This window comes from Heterodontus francisci, chromosome 35 (assembly GCF_036365525.1).
Source record: "Heterodontus francisci isolate sHetFra1 chromosome 35, sHetFra1.hap1, whole genome shotgun sequence".
Classification (NCBI taxonomy): Eukaryota; Metazoa; Chordata; class Chondrichthyes; order Heterodontiformes; family Heterodontidae; genus Heterodontus; species Heterodontus francisci.
The window spans coordinates 33,527,764-33,541,771 of NC_090405.1; the positions used below are offsets into that span (position 1 = coordinate 33,527,764).

Below are 14,008 nucleotides of genomic sequence, written 5' to 3' on the forward strand. Positions count from 1 at the left end.
TTGCACTCGGTTACTGATTTTAATTTTTGCTCACCACAAAGAATCAGTTTCCATACGCAGGCAGAGCCCTGAACTGAAACTTGAACACTTATGTGTTTCCCCAGTGGGACAGAACTATCCTTACCTATAGGTACCGCACTGGAAACTCAACTCGAAGTCCACGACATTTCTCTGCCTGCTTCGAGTGGTACTAAACATCACATTACACATTCAGGCTAGAAGTAGGCAAATTTATTTCAAGATGTGATGCAGAAGCAGAAGTAGTTAGAAACTGGTAATAACGTGCTTGGTTTTGGCAATCTGTCTGAACATTGTTTAGAATATGGAGCCCCTCATGGTTGTCTCATACATAGGCTGTGCGAAGCAGGAAAATGGGGAACAGGAATCATAGATCATGGTTTACTTTGATGTTAGATCAATTGATGGTTAAACAAATTCTAATAATCAGGCAATTAAGATATTAACCATTTCTAACACTAAAATAGCTAAGTTGTGAACAGTCTCCGAGCCATCAGATACTCAATTTCCTTCTGACCAATGTGTATTTTGAACTTCCCTTAGGGAAAACTCCTTGATGATTTAGCATGTATTTGCCTACGTTTACAGTCTGCAGTCTCCCCCGCATTAAGGAGGGACTGCCCAAGCAGCAATAAGTAGTGAGATAGTTGGGAGGGAAAAGGGGATCCGCTCCCTTACCAATAGGATGAATCAACGAAATTTCCAATAAGGGAAGAGGCACTAGAAGGAAGATTGAAGAGGATTTGTAGAGCAGGGCTTAAGCCTGGGGACACATGAAATGTTACCAATAGGACCATAGGTCTAAAAGGAGTTCAGGCCGTGGAGCTTCAAACAGACCTGGTGGGAATAAAATTTGATGTCGGTCATAATAGTAGACATACTGGAGTAATGGAAGGGAATTCTTCAACTGTAATCTCTATGACCTTGCTAAAGTACAAACAAAATCAAAAGGGTTTGCTTTCCCTTTTGAAAGAAAGAGCAGTTTGAAGGATGATTCATAAAGTTACTTGAGATAATTTTTGCCAAGGGACCAGAAGAAGCAGCTGCCCGAGATGCAGGAAGGTAGAGGTTGATTTTTCTTTTCAATGAATGCTCTGTTTAGATATTTTCCTCTTCCCCCAGTTTTCTTCCCATTTCTCATGAAGGTTTGCTGGGCTTTTGAAGCCTTCTGATACTTCAATGATTAATTTCATGCGCAGGCCTAAAGCGCATGTAACAGGATAATTAACCATCAGTGGCATCATAGCAAAGTCCAATCTCATCTTTGGCAAATAAACACATGTATACTTTCAGAAGGCATTGGTCCAAAAGCATAGAGGCAAATTGTAGTAGACCAATTTCTACCACAGCTAAGATAACCAAACTTGGCATAGGCCTAGAATAGAACCCAGAATATTCCAGTATGTATAACTTAGTGCTAAACATTGGACCAATAAGGAAACTTGAATTTAGTTTAATAACGGGATTAGAGGTTATGAACTGAAATAACGTTTGCTTAGAGTATTAAGAAACTGATCAAGAGTTTAGCCATCGAAGATGCAAGAATTGGCCAACAACCATACTGCCTGAAAGGGTGATTGAGACAGAAATCCTCATCATTTTGTAAAAAACTCTTGAATACGCACTGAAATGCCACAATCTAAAGGGCTATGGATCAAGAGTTAGAAAGTGGAATTAGGCTGGATGGCTCTTTTTCAACCAGCATGGACACAATAGGCCAAATGGCCTCCTTCTATGTCATAAAGTTTCCATGTTTATAACCCAATTAATGGATTCAACAAGTAATTTCATTAACCGTCCATCACTTTGTAGAATAAAACCCGTCAGACACTCCAGGCAGATTACTGTAAAAATATGGTTTTACCCAGGTAGCAATTTTGCTTTGAAAGTATACTTGAATGTACAATAATGCGTTATTTTCTGAATAAATTAAAGTGCAAAGGTAAAATGAAGTGACAAACCTCTATTTGCTTCTGTTGAACATTTTCTCTTTTCTTCATGCGCTGTTGCTTCTTCCAGCTCTTTGAGGCTGGGATCCAGCAGCTCCCAATCTTCAGTATAGAAGATACTTTTCCGATTCTCATTGTTTCCTCTTCCAGGTTTCAGATTCGACATTGAATTTCTGTATAGGATTCAGAATTGCAGAGTATGAAACCAAATTATACCTATTGTAGGGGAATCATGAACACTAGCACATAACAACTCTCATTTATATAGCGCCTTTAACCTAGTAAAATGTTCCAATGCATTATACAGGGGCATTATTGAGCAAAAGTTGATAGCGAGGCACATGAGATATTAGTGCAGATAACCAAAAAATCTTGGTCAAAGAGGTAGGTTTTAAGGAAAGTGAGGTAGAGGTGTATCAAGGTTTAAGGGGGGAAATTCTAGAGCTTCAGACCTTAGCAGCTGAAGGCATGGCTGCCAATGGTGGAACGATTAAAATCAGGGATGCTCAAGGCACCAGAATTGGAAGGATGCAGATATATCGGAAGGTTGTAGGGCTGGAGGAAGCGATAGAGATAGGGAAGGTGCCAGACTGTTACTGAAGCCAGTTAAGCTATGGGGCAGCAAGCACAGGGGCGATGGGTAAATGGAATCTGGTGCAAGTTAGGACATAGCAGATTTTTGGATGACTTAAAAGTTATGCAGTGTGGAAGATGGGACGCGGCCAGGAAAGTATGGGAATAGTCAAGTCTAGAGATAACAAAGGAGTGGATGAGGGTTTCAGCAGCAGAACAGCTGAGGCAGGGACAAAGTCAGGTAACATTACTGAGGCTGAAATAGATGGTTTTAGTGATGACACATATATATGATCAGCTCCCGAAAGGACTTAAGCTATTTCTAATGACATTCTGAAGGCAAAATGCTGTAAGTTTTGCATTTCTCTGTAATTAGATAGGGAAGTTGTCCTTTTTTTTTTAAAAAAATGTAAAAATATCACAAATATCCTAGAATAGAAACTCCACCCAGTAGTCATATTTAAGTTATTAGCTACAGCAAGGTCACGTATCTGAAGATTTATCTTGAACAAAATGGCATTTCCCCACTATGACACAACGGCAGCCTCACTCAGGATCTCAGCAAGAGAAGGGTATCAGTGAAATCAGCAAGCTATTCCACAACAAACAGCCAAAGCCTGGCCGACACATTTCATAACAGGCACAGCCCACAAACTCCAAAGCAAACAAGTACTGTAACAGCTGTCCCACAGTGCTTCCACAAACAGAAAACAGATTTTGCACCATGAGATACATTTTTACATCGATTTAGTCTTCAGCCAGTTTAAGGAGTCTACAGGTGCTATCATGAAACCTCAATGTCTGCCAGGAGACACTGTCTGGTTCTGAAACCCACTAAGCCTTTGATCCCAAATCAATTTGCAGGCTCTTTAAAAATACAAAAGGTTATTATATATCGCAATAGACTGGTTTTATTCCAATTTTGCACCAGTTCTTTTTGGTTTAGCAGTGTTATATAAGTACTGCTCTGCTAGTAATTTTGCATTGTTCCAATGTAAACAGAGTACAATATATCACACATTCAAAAATCAAGCGCTATACATTGACTAAACATGCACAACAGAGTATTAAGGAATAAATGTTCTAAAAGTTTAAAATTACCACTCAAGCACAGAACTCGGATTAAAAACAACAGGTAACATATTAGGATAAATAAACACAAAGAATGAATATTGTGGCCATTTTAAAGCTGCAGAGCATTACAAAATACCAGTATTTTTTGGATACATGTTACTACGGCAGAGAAAGGAAAGTTAATGTTTTTATATTTGTTCACAGGATGTGGGCATCACTGGCAAGGCCAGCATTTATTGCCCATCCCTAATTGCTCGAGAAAGTGATGGTGAGGCACCTTCTTGAACCATTGCAGTCCATGTGGTGTAAGTACACCCACAGTGCTGTTAGGAATGCCATTCCAGGATTTTGGCCCAGCAACAGTGAAGGAATGGGGATATATTTCCAAGTCAGGATGACATGTGACTTGGAGGGGAACTTGGAGATTGTGGTGGTCCCATGCGTCTGCTACCCTTGCCCTTTTAGGTAGTAGAGGTCATGGGTTTGGAAGATGTTGCAGAAGTCTTGCCGAGTTACAGCAGTGAATCTTGTAGATAGTACACACTGCAGCCACGGTGTGCCGGTGTCGAGCTTCCCAAGTGTTGTTGGAGCTGCACCCATCCAGGCACGTGGAGAGTATTCCATCACACTCCTGACTTGAGCCTTGTAGATGGTGGACGGGCACTTGGGAGACAGGAGGCGAGTTACTCACTGAAGAATTCCCAGCCTCTGACCTGCTCTTGTAGTTGCTGGTCTAGTTAGGTTTCTGGTCCAAGGTGGCGGTGAGGGATTCAGCAGTTGTCATGCCATTGAATGACAAGGGGAGGTGGTTAGATTTTCTCTTGTTGGAGATGGTCATTGATTGGCACGAATTTTCATCAATTTATAATTGCTGATCAGTCCAAACCTGAATGTTGTTCAGGTTTTGCTACATGCGGGCATGAACTGCTTCAGTAGCTGAAGAGTTGTGAATGGAACTGAGCATTGCAATCAGCAAAAATCCCCTCTTCTGACCTTATGATGGTAGTAAGGTCATTGATGAAGCAGCTGAAGGTGGTTGGGCCTAGGACACTACCCTGACAAACACCTGCAGTGAGGTCCTGGGGCTGAAATGATTGGCCTCCAACAATCACAGCCATCTTCCTTTGTACCAGGTATGACTCTAACCCCACCTCTCCCCATTGGCTTCAATTTTGCTTAGGCGCCTTGATGCCACACTTGGTCAAATGCTGCCTTGATGTCAAGGGCAGACACTCTGACCTCACTCTGGAATTCAGCTCTTTTGTCCACGACCAGAATAAGGCTGTAATAAGGTCTAAAGCCAAAGTGGCCCTGGCGGAACCCAAACTGAGCATCGGTGAGCAGGTTGTTTGTGCGTAAGTGCTGCTTGATAGCACTGTCGACAACACCTTCCATCACTTTGCTGAGGATTGCATGTAGACTGGTTAGGCGGTAATTGGCCAAATCGGATTTGTCCTGCTTTTTGTGGATTTTAAATGGAATTACAATTACTTAGAAGTACAGGTAAAGGCCCGAACACAACAAGCCCACTCCTTCCTCAAAGGTCAATTCCCTTTGCTTGCCTTTTCATCATATCCCCCAATCCCTTCTCTCTTTGGAAATGCAATCACTTGTCTCTTGAACACACTTCAACTGCCTCTAACAAATAATTGCACAAATCTGGCATCCAGCCTGAAAAACATTCCATCCCTTCTGAATTCAAGCTGGTTCTTTCGCAGCTCAAAAGCATTCAGAAACTTGACAGCTTTCCTATAACCCAAGGCCAGATCGTCTCACCTGATTTCTGTTCCCCAGTGTTTCAAGGAGAAGTTAATAGTCGTGGGGTGTACAGGAGATGGATAGCTTGCTGCTCGCTCGCCCACCAGAGTTCCTGGGGCATCCACAACTTCCAGTACATTTCTAGCACTTTCATCAATATCCCTTGCTTGTGGGAGGCAGGGTGCATCTGGAATCAATATACAAGATAAAGTTACCAGAGACTGCAACATTACTAAAAACCGACATTCTTGAAAATACTTCAATAAAAGCAGGTTGGTGGTTAACCCTAATCTGCAGAAATTCCTTGGCCTAGCTATCGTTCCCTAAAATAAACAGTGGAAAACATGACTATACAGTGAGTGGGATATTTAAGACCTAGCTAAAGAACACATTAGCCTGAGTACAAACACAAAGCAGATTACTTGGACAAGATACCAATTCTACAATTTATTACAATGACAAAATTAAGTTTAAGCTTTAGCATTACAATGAACTAGGACGATAGATTTTTCTAAATAAATCTGCAGCACTGTTGAGCTTTCTGTGCTATGGATGCATGATGGCTAGATATAGGAGCAAAGTAATTAAATTCCATGCTATGAGGCGATTAATGTGCTGCCTAAAAAGTCCCATTGAATTACTGCAGAACCAACTTTAATTAAACTCAAGAGATCCTTAGATATCCTTTTATTCCTCCATAGCGAGGGTTAGAAAAGTAAATGATAGAAGGACTCACTCCAAGAGCTAGAATAATGTTTCCCAGAGTGCACAGCATTACTTAGCACGACTAAACCAGGAAAAACTAACCTGCTCAGCAGTAAACTCATGCACATTCCAACATAACTCCTTGTGATCAATTAACAATGTTTTTATGCAGTTCGATGAGCACCTGGGAGAGGTATTTCACTGCACTAAACATAAAACACAAAACACTCTACTGCTGTTTGTTTTGTTGAGTGCCAAGAAGTACACTGTGCTAAATCCCCAAATTCACACTCTTTCCTCCCACCCCCACCCCCCCCCCCCCCCCCCCACCACAGTCCTGTGTTGCCACTTGAACTGCAGCATCTAAACTACTGCCCTGTCTAAAAACCTGCCATGGATCCCACTCCTGACCACGATCCATTAACACTTGCAGGAAATGCCTGCTAGATGGTTGATGTGGATAGGATTAGGCTCTGCTGGGATGCACTCCACGCTCCAAAAGCTGCCAATGCATTGCATTGTGTCATGCATGAAAGAAATGGCCATCCAGAGGTAGACCACAGTCCTGTTAGCACTCACAGAACCCTGTGTCAGACTTCATTCAGTGCCAGCACCATTGCAGCCGGGTCAGACGGCTTGAGACGTGACCACATAATCCATGCTGGCACTTCAGTGCAGTATTGAGAGTGTGCTGCACTGTCAAAGATGCTGTCCTTTAGATCACATGTTAAACCAAGGCCCCATCTGCCCTCCAAGAACCCACAGTGCTATTCAAAAAGCAGCAAGAAGTTATCGGCGTGCCCTGGGAAATCCCTCAACTATCACCAAAATAAACCACATTAACGGAACACTGCTATTTGTGGGATCATGCTGTCCTCAAATTGGTTGTCATGTCTCCCTCATGACAACTGTGACTACAGATCAAAAGTACTTCACTGTGAAGCACTTGGGGGCACCCCAAGGTTGTAAAAAAAAAAATGCTATATAAATACAAGTTCTTTCTTAAGCACCCATGGAACCATAACCCAGTAAAGGCAACCAGAGAACTACATGCCGATAAACTCGCCTGTGGAATCAGACTGCCGTTGTTAGCACTTTCAGGAAAGAAAGTTTAAGGGGAAAAAAATAAATTTGGGTTCTTAAAACAATTCTAAATATATCAGTGGTAATATATCTATATCACAGAGAACTAAGAACCTGGTAATTTGCAATTCTGAATTACATCACCTTGTTTATCCACAAACACAGCACTCAACTTCCTAAATTAAGCCACCAAACAACAAGGTCACAACTGCACAGCATGCACTACAAGGCACACTTTCTTGCAGAAACCCATCACCTAGAATGACCCCACTCTACCCAAGAACACACGTCTCTGTTGCAAAGTTTTTTTTCTGCTTTACTTGCTACTCAAAAGGAGAATTTTAATCAAACTACTAGTGAACCAAGCACTCTACATTTGCACAGACTGCACCAGCCCAGTAGTGATCTGCCTAATTGTACTGTGCTGGATGGCAAGTCTTCTGTCAGAAGATTAACAAATTTACTGTAAATGCCACTAACCTGGAAGCAAAACAAATAAAATGCACTCTGCTCACGATAGCATTTATAAAACTACACTTAAAATCACACCTGAATTCAAAACAAGTGCGCACATACACAAAGCACTGTATAATGAAAGGAACACTGCAGACTGCACTGAGAATGTACAATACGGTCAAGATTTCTAAGGAGCTGCAAAGATTGAAATGAAACAAAAGCCACCTAAGGAGTAATGCATTGCCCTGCCCACGTCATCTCTTGCAATTGCACCTCATACCAGTCAATGGCACAGACCAGATTGCAAGTTCATTACCCAAGAGTGATCTGAAGGGAATGACGTAGCTGAGGTAGTTTCAAATAGGAACTGAATATACAGCGGTACAGAAAACCTCTCCATTTGGTGCCATTTATGTACATTTAGTCTGGAGTAATCTTTTTAAAAAATCTTCAATTGCAGAATATTTGTACTTAATGAAACAATTTCTCTGATCCCATTCCTCCTACTTTGCCTCACTGAAGCAGATCCATTACTTATTAGAATTGTTGTGGCTGATATACAATTACACACACACACTGCAATATTACACGACAGCTGAATACACTCATGCCATTCTGTAACTTTCAGCTTTCAGGCAGTGAATTCTGATCAGAAAGTTTTTGGAGAATGCAGAAACTAGCCACATATTCTTCCTCTTTAATCACATCACTGATGTGCCATATACTCTTTACAGAAGAGAAACTAACCACTCTCATCTTGCACATGACCCACCAGATTCCTCCACTTTCTTTTCAGCTGCAAAAATTATTTTTTAAAAATCCAAGTCAAAACTCCCGTGATGGAGTCTAACCATTGAGTAGGTGAGTCACAGATTTGATCCCCAGTCTAAGTTGACATAGCTAATCCCATAAAACAGTGGTAGGGCACTACAACTGGTCTTAACACCCAGGGCTAGGGAACAGAAAACAATCCAGGGTGTGCGCTCCAGATCACTATCCAGTAAATTTTGTGATAGTTCATGCGTGGACAAAGGATGAGGAAAGACGTGAACATAGCTGTGATGTTCCTGGAGTCAAGTATTTCATCAAGGTGCACATATGAATATCATGGGATACTGTACTATTCATTCACTTCTGTCGGAATGAAAGTCTTCACTCTCCAGCAGTTATAAGGGTTTGAAGTAAAGGAGGCTGACAATATGAACCCAGTTTTTAATGCACAAGGCTCCAATCATAAATAAAAACAAGAAATGCTGGAATCACTCAGCAGGTCTGGCAGCATCTGTGGAAAGAGAAGCAGAGTTAATGTTTCGGGTCAGTGACCCTTCTTCGGAAGAAGGGTCACTGACCCGAAACGTTAACTCTGCTTCTCTTTCCACAGATGCTGCCAGACCTGCTGAGTGATTCCAGCATTTCTTGTTTTTATTTCAGATTTCCAGCATCCGCAGTATTTTGCTTTTATTATGCTCCAATCATAAAAATGGCCATAGTTTAGCCAGAATTGAAAGTAATCATATAGAAAGAACAGAAGGATGGTTTGCTCTAGAAATCCTTGACTCAGGGTTGCTTGATGCCAATACTGATCAGGAAGAATAGCATTCTATGGACCAGCACTGATCCTTCACTCTTGTAATAACAGACGAACAATATTAGACACATTAGTACAGTTTAAACCCTATGTACTGTGACATTAAGGACAGGCAGGTGCTAGTGATCATTCAGCTACTCTCATTGATTTAAAAAATGTCTCTTTATAGACAAAACTTTTCCCATCCAAAGTTGAAAAAAAGACTTGCATTTATAAAGCCCTTTTCAGGGCCTCAGAACATCTCAAAGCACTTTATAGTCAATGAGCACTTTTAAAGTGTAGTCGCTGTTGTAATGTTGCTGTTGTGTGACAACTTATTTTGAGAAATATTCCAAGTTGAAGTGGTTGGAACAAGCAGAGAGAGAGAGAGAGAGAGAGAGAGTGAAGGGAAAAGGGAAGCTTCTGTACTCACTGACTTTTACAATTGAAGAGTTGGACGCATCTCATTTTATGATGATAGGCTTCCATTATCACTGCAGTGTGAAAGATTTAGGATGCAAGGATCTCAGAGATCCATGCGCCTACAATTCTGGCCTTGTGCATTCCCCACTTCCCTTGTCCCACCACTGTCAGCATACCTTTTGCCACCGAGACCCTAAACTCTCAAAATTACCCAACGTTTGCTGTGCCTCTCTTTCCTTTAAAACTCTTCTTGAAGCCTACCTCTTTGACTAACCTTTGCTCAGCTGCCCTGATAACCTTCCTTAGCTCTGTATCAGTTTTTGTCGAACTACACTCCCGTAAAGCTCCTTGGGACATTTTACTAAATTAAAGATGCTACATAAATACAGGTCGTTGTTGTTTACAAGGTAAAGTGGACAACACAAGTAACAGAATACCCAAGACAGCAATGGAGGGACTTGCATTTGGTCAGTGAGGGATGCCAGACTGCATCACAATTGATCAGATTTTGACTCAACACATTAGCATGACAATAATGACATTTTACAGTCAAGTACTGCAGAACTCAGAGGACAGTACAACTGATCTGTAATTCCGATCTGTAAGGGTGGTAACATATAGATCAAACAGCAGTTATAAAGCATATCAGAGATACCAAGTAATCCCAATCACAATACAAATCAGCCCTCACTCTGCTTTCATGCCGCTGAATGTTAGGAGCAATAAAAATCTTACACTGGGAATCATGAAGAACACGAGGGTGTCTCAGATATGAAGTAAGCTCTTTACACTGCACAGAACTCACGTTTCTCCACAATATCCATGCAAAGTTTACCAAAATTATTGTCCCAAACAAGCAGGTAGAATATGCAGAAGGAACTGGTCCAAGTGGCAACTGCCTTTTTTTTAAAAAGGCAATGATCAGCAGAATCCCCAATGAGCCAGCTGGCTGGGAGTTCATGTTTTTATAGACAGCTCCAGAGCCCCAGTGAAACTGATCCCAGGAGACAGGAAACACTGCAACTCTTACCAACCCCAACAGAGTCAATTCAGGACTTTGAAGAGCAGTGCTTCTCACAGGTCTTTCATAGCAAAGAACTGCAACATAAATATTAAAACCAACTATGTTTTAAAGAGCCTCATTTAGTTTTAAGAAGGTATTTATAAAAATAAAATGCACAATGAACGAATCACGATGCTAAAATATTTAATGAGTACCAAGGATGTAAATTAGACACACCCAAGAAACCTGCGTCAGGTGTCCTTTTCAAAATGGTCATTCGATGTACGGTAAACTGGATGAGTCAAATATTCCAGGATTGGCTATATCTCCTGCAGCATTCCTTCTTTATTTCACCTTCACCTGGGATCTTGAGGAATTCTGGAGTTCACTTTCCATTTGTTGGGTTTCCCAGTTCATTGCCATCCTGGGGTCCTTTTCCACGAGGGAAGGCTGTCCCGATCCAATTCTTTTCCAGTCTTCCCTCGCAGCTTAGACCCTAACATTAGGGATCAGCCTGGTGCATTCAATTTGCAGTGACCTGCAGCACTTGGAAGTCTCCCTTTGCATTTAGTGCCTCAAACTAGACAAAGTGCAGACCAACTAGAGCTCTATACAATTTAATCACAACTTCCGCTGGCATATATTCTGTTATTTCAGCGATAGCATTGAACATTCTGTTTGACTGCTGCTCTGCGTTGGACATGTTTATTGTTGAGGTCTACTGGGACTCTGAGGTGCCTTTAGCTTTGTACTTAGCTTTTGCAACACTATGCATGCAGCATGTGTTCCAGTTATTTTCCCTCATACGAAGTATTCTTCACTTGTCTGCATTAAATGTCATCTGCCATGATCTGGCCCAAATCTTTAATCATTCTGTGACTTGAGTCACTTCTTCAGATTCCACTGCTTCGCCCAATTTTGGTTTAGCGAGCAAGTGAGAATGTAGCCCGTCAGCAGAACAGACCACCTGATAACACAACCCTGCTTATAACCCTGCACATTCATGGCTTCCAATGATCAGGACTTGCTGCTACTATACTCGCAATCCAGTTGAAAAATCATTTTCTGCTCGGCATTTCCTTTAGGGTGTGTTACTCCACTGTTTAAGCATGGGTGACCTCGTTCACTGGCAATTTAAAGAGCTGGGTAGTGCATCAAGGAGAAAAGGCTTAGCCAATTATGTCTCAAGTATTGACATATAATATAGAAAAGACAAAGTCAATCATTGGGCTGGATCATAATACTAGGAGGGCTATTAGAGTGCACTAATGCTGCTCGTGAAGGGGGAAGTATCATTAACTCAAGTGTCCCACTCTGGTGAAATGTACTTGTAAAGGAACATCTGGCTGTTCCTTCAACTGCAGCAACTACACGGAACTACACGCCCCTTTTTAGCATATCCTTAAAAATGTGACTCGCATTAGCATCCATAATCATCTAACTCAATGCCACCTTCCCACACTATCCTTATATCCCTCAATTCCCTTAGTACCCAAAAATCTATTGACCTCTGTCTTCAATATACTCAATGACTGAGCATCCACAGCACTCTGGGGTACAGAATGCCAAAGATTCACAACCCTTTAAGTGAAGAAATGGAGAAATAAATTAGAAAAAACAATGGAGAAAAAAAGAATGCGATGCAGGAGAAAAGGCAAGGATGAACAGAAGGGAGTAAAAGAATAGCTCCCCAAGATGTAGCACAAGATATTGTTAGACCAGACCGGCGTTCGTGCTTCCAGTAACCTGGCTACTAAGTTCAGGCTGCACGTTGTGTCTTGTGGTTATGTGGTTTCATCGACATGGTGCGTGCTACACCAGGAGGAAGGATGCAACCAAAGGTATTATTGATATATGGGTCAGTGGCTGACTTGCAACACCCTCTGAAGTGGCCCAGCAGCTACTCCATTGTAAAAATAAATTGCCAGGAGGCAGCCCACCACCATCATCACAGGGCAAGTAAGAATGGCCAATAATTATGGCTTTGTCAGTATCACATACATGCTGAGGACAAATGACAAAAAAAAACACTGGGCTGGTTCCTGCTCATCTTCAGACAAGGCCAAACAAAACTAGGTTATTCCAACACCTCAATTTTCCCCTGCCCATAGGGTAGTGTTAAAGACAATAACCATCACTGTAAAGTGATAAACTCCTCTGCAGTGTACATGGATTGAAAGAGAATATTTACACATCAATGGTAACTGATCTCAGTGGAGGAAAAAAAGTTACTATTAAAGACAATCCTAATGCTCTGTTTTTAAAGGTCTCTATAGACAGTCATTTACAGCATAGAAGGAAACCATTCATGCCAGCTCTCCAGGGAGCTATCTAGTCAGTCCCATCCCCCACTCGATCCCCACAGCCCTGCAAGTCTATTTCCTTTTGCCATCATTGATTGTCTTCGTTTACACCACCGTTGTACGCAGTGAGTTCCAGGTTATTACCAGCCTCTACGTAAGGTTCTTCCTCATATTCCCCGTGCATCTCTTGACCAAAACCTTCAATCTGTGTCCCCTAATAAGGGTGGCTTAACTTTAAAAAAAATTTCTACTGCTGAAGACACCTTTTGTGGCATCAATTGTGTTAAAATAGCAACATAAGAAAAGGGAAAGAACCAACTGGTCGATGAACATATGAATTGAGTAGGAGTAGGCCACTCGGCCCCTCAACTTTACTCTGCCATTCAACATCATGGCTGATCTGATTATAACCTGAATTTCACATTCCCGCCTACCCTGATAAACTTTCACCCCCTTGCTAATCAAGAATCTATCTACCTCTGCCTTCAAAATATTCAAAGACTCTGTTTCCACTACCTTTTGAGGAAGAGAGTTCCAAAGACTCACAACCCTCAGATAAAATTTCTCCTCATCTGTCTTAAATGGGCGACCCTATATTTTTAAACAGTGACCCCTAGTTCTAGATTCTCCCACAAGAAGAAACATCCTTTCCACATCCCCCCAGGATCTTTTATGTTTCAATCAAGTTGCCTCTTACTCTTCTAAACTCCAGCAGCTACAAACTTAGCCTGTCTGGCCTTTTCTCATAAGACAGCCCACCCATTCCAGGTATTAGTCTGCTAAACCTTTTCTGAACTGCTTCCAAGGCATTTACATCCTTCCTTAAACAAGATGACCAATACTGTACACAGTACTCCAGATGTGGTCTCACCAATGCCCTGTATAGCTGAAGCATAATCTCCCTACATTTGTATTGTAACCCATCTCATCTGGCACTACTTGTCACACCATTAAACTCAACCCCATCCCATATCCTGGGAAAGGTGAAAGAAGAAAAATCATAGGCAAACTGGGAAAAGAAACTCTGGAAAATTCCTTTCTGACCTGCACAGGGTGGTGCAGCAAGCTCCAGAAGACCAAGGTGACTGATACCCAC

At 41.7% G+C, this 14,008-nt stretch overlaps 1 protein-coding gene across 6 annotated transcripts in view; it reads right to left on the reverse strand.

Moving 5' to 3' along the window:
- Positions 1–14,008, reverse strand: part of tbc1d2b (TBC1 domain family, member 2B) — a 141,012-nt gene that overhangs the window by 57,607 nt on the left and 69,397 nt on the right. For all 6 annotated transcript variants that reach the window (XM_068015282.1, XM_068015283.1, XM_068015286.1 and 3 more), the window contains exons 3-4: positions 5,391–5,559; positions 1,980–2,140 (exon numbers count right to left, since the gene is read on the reverse strand). In XM_068015282.1, coding sequence (XP_067871383.1) covers positions 1,980–2,140; positions 5,391–5,559 — 330 coding nt within the window. The remainder of the gene's footprint in view (positions 1–1,979; positions 2,141–5,390; positions 5,560–14,008) is intronic.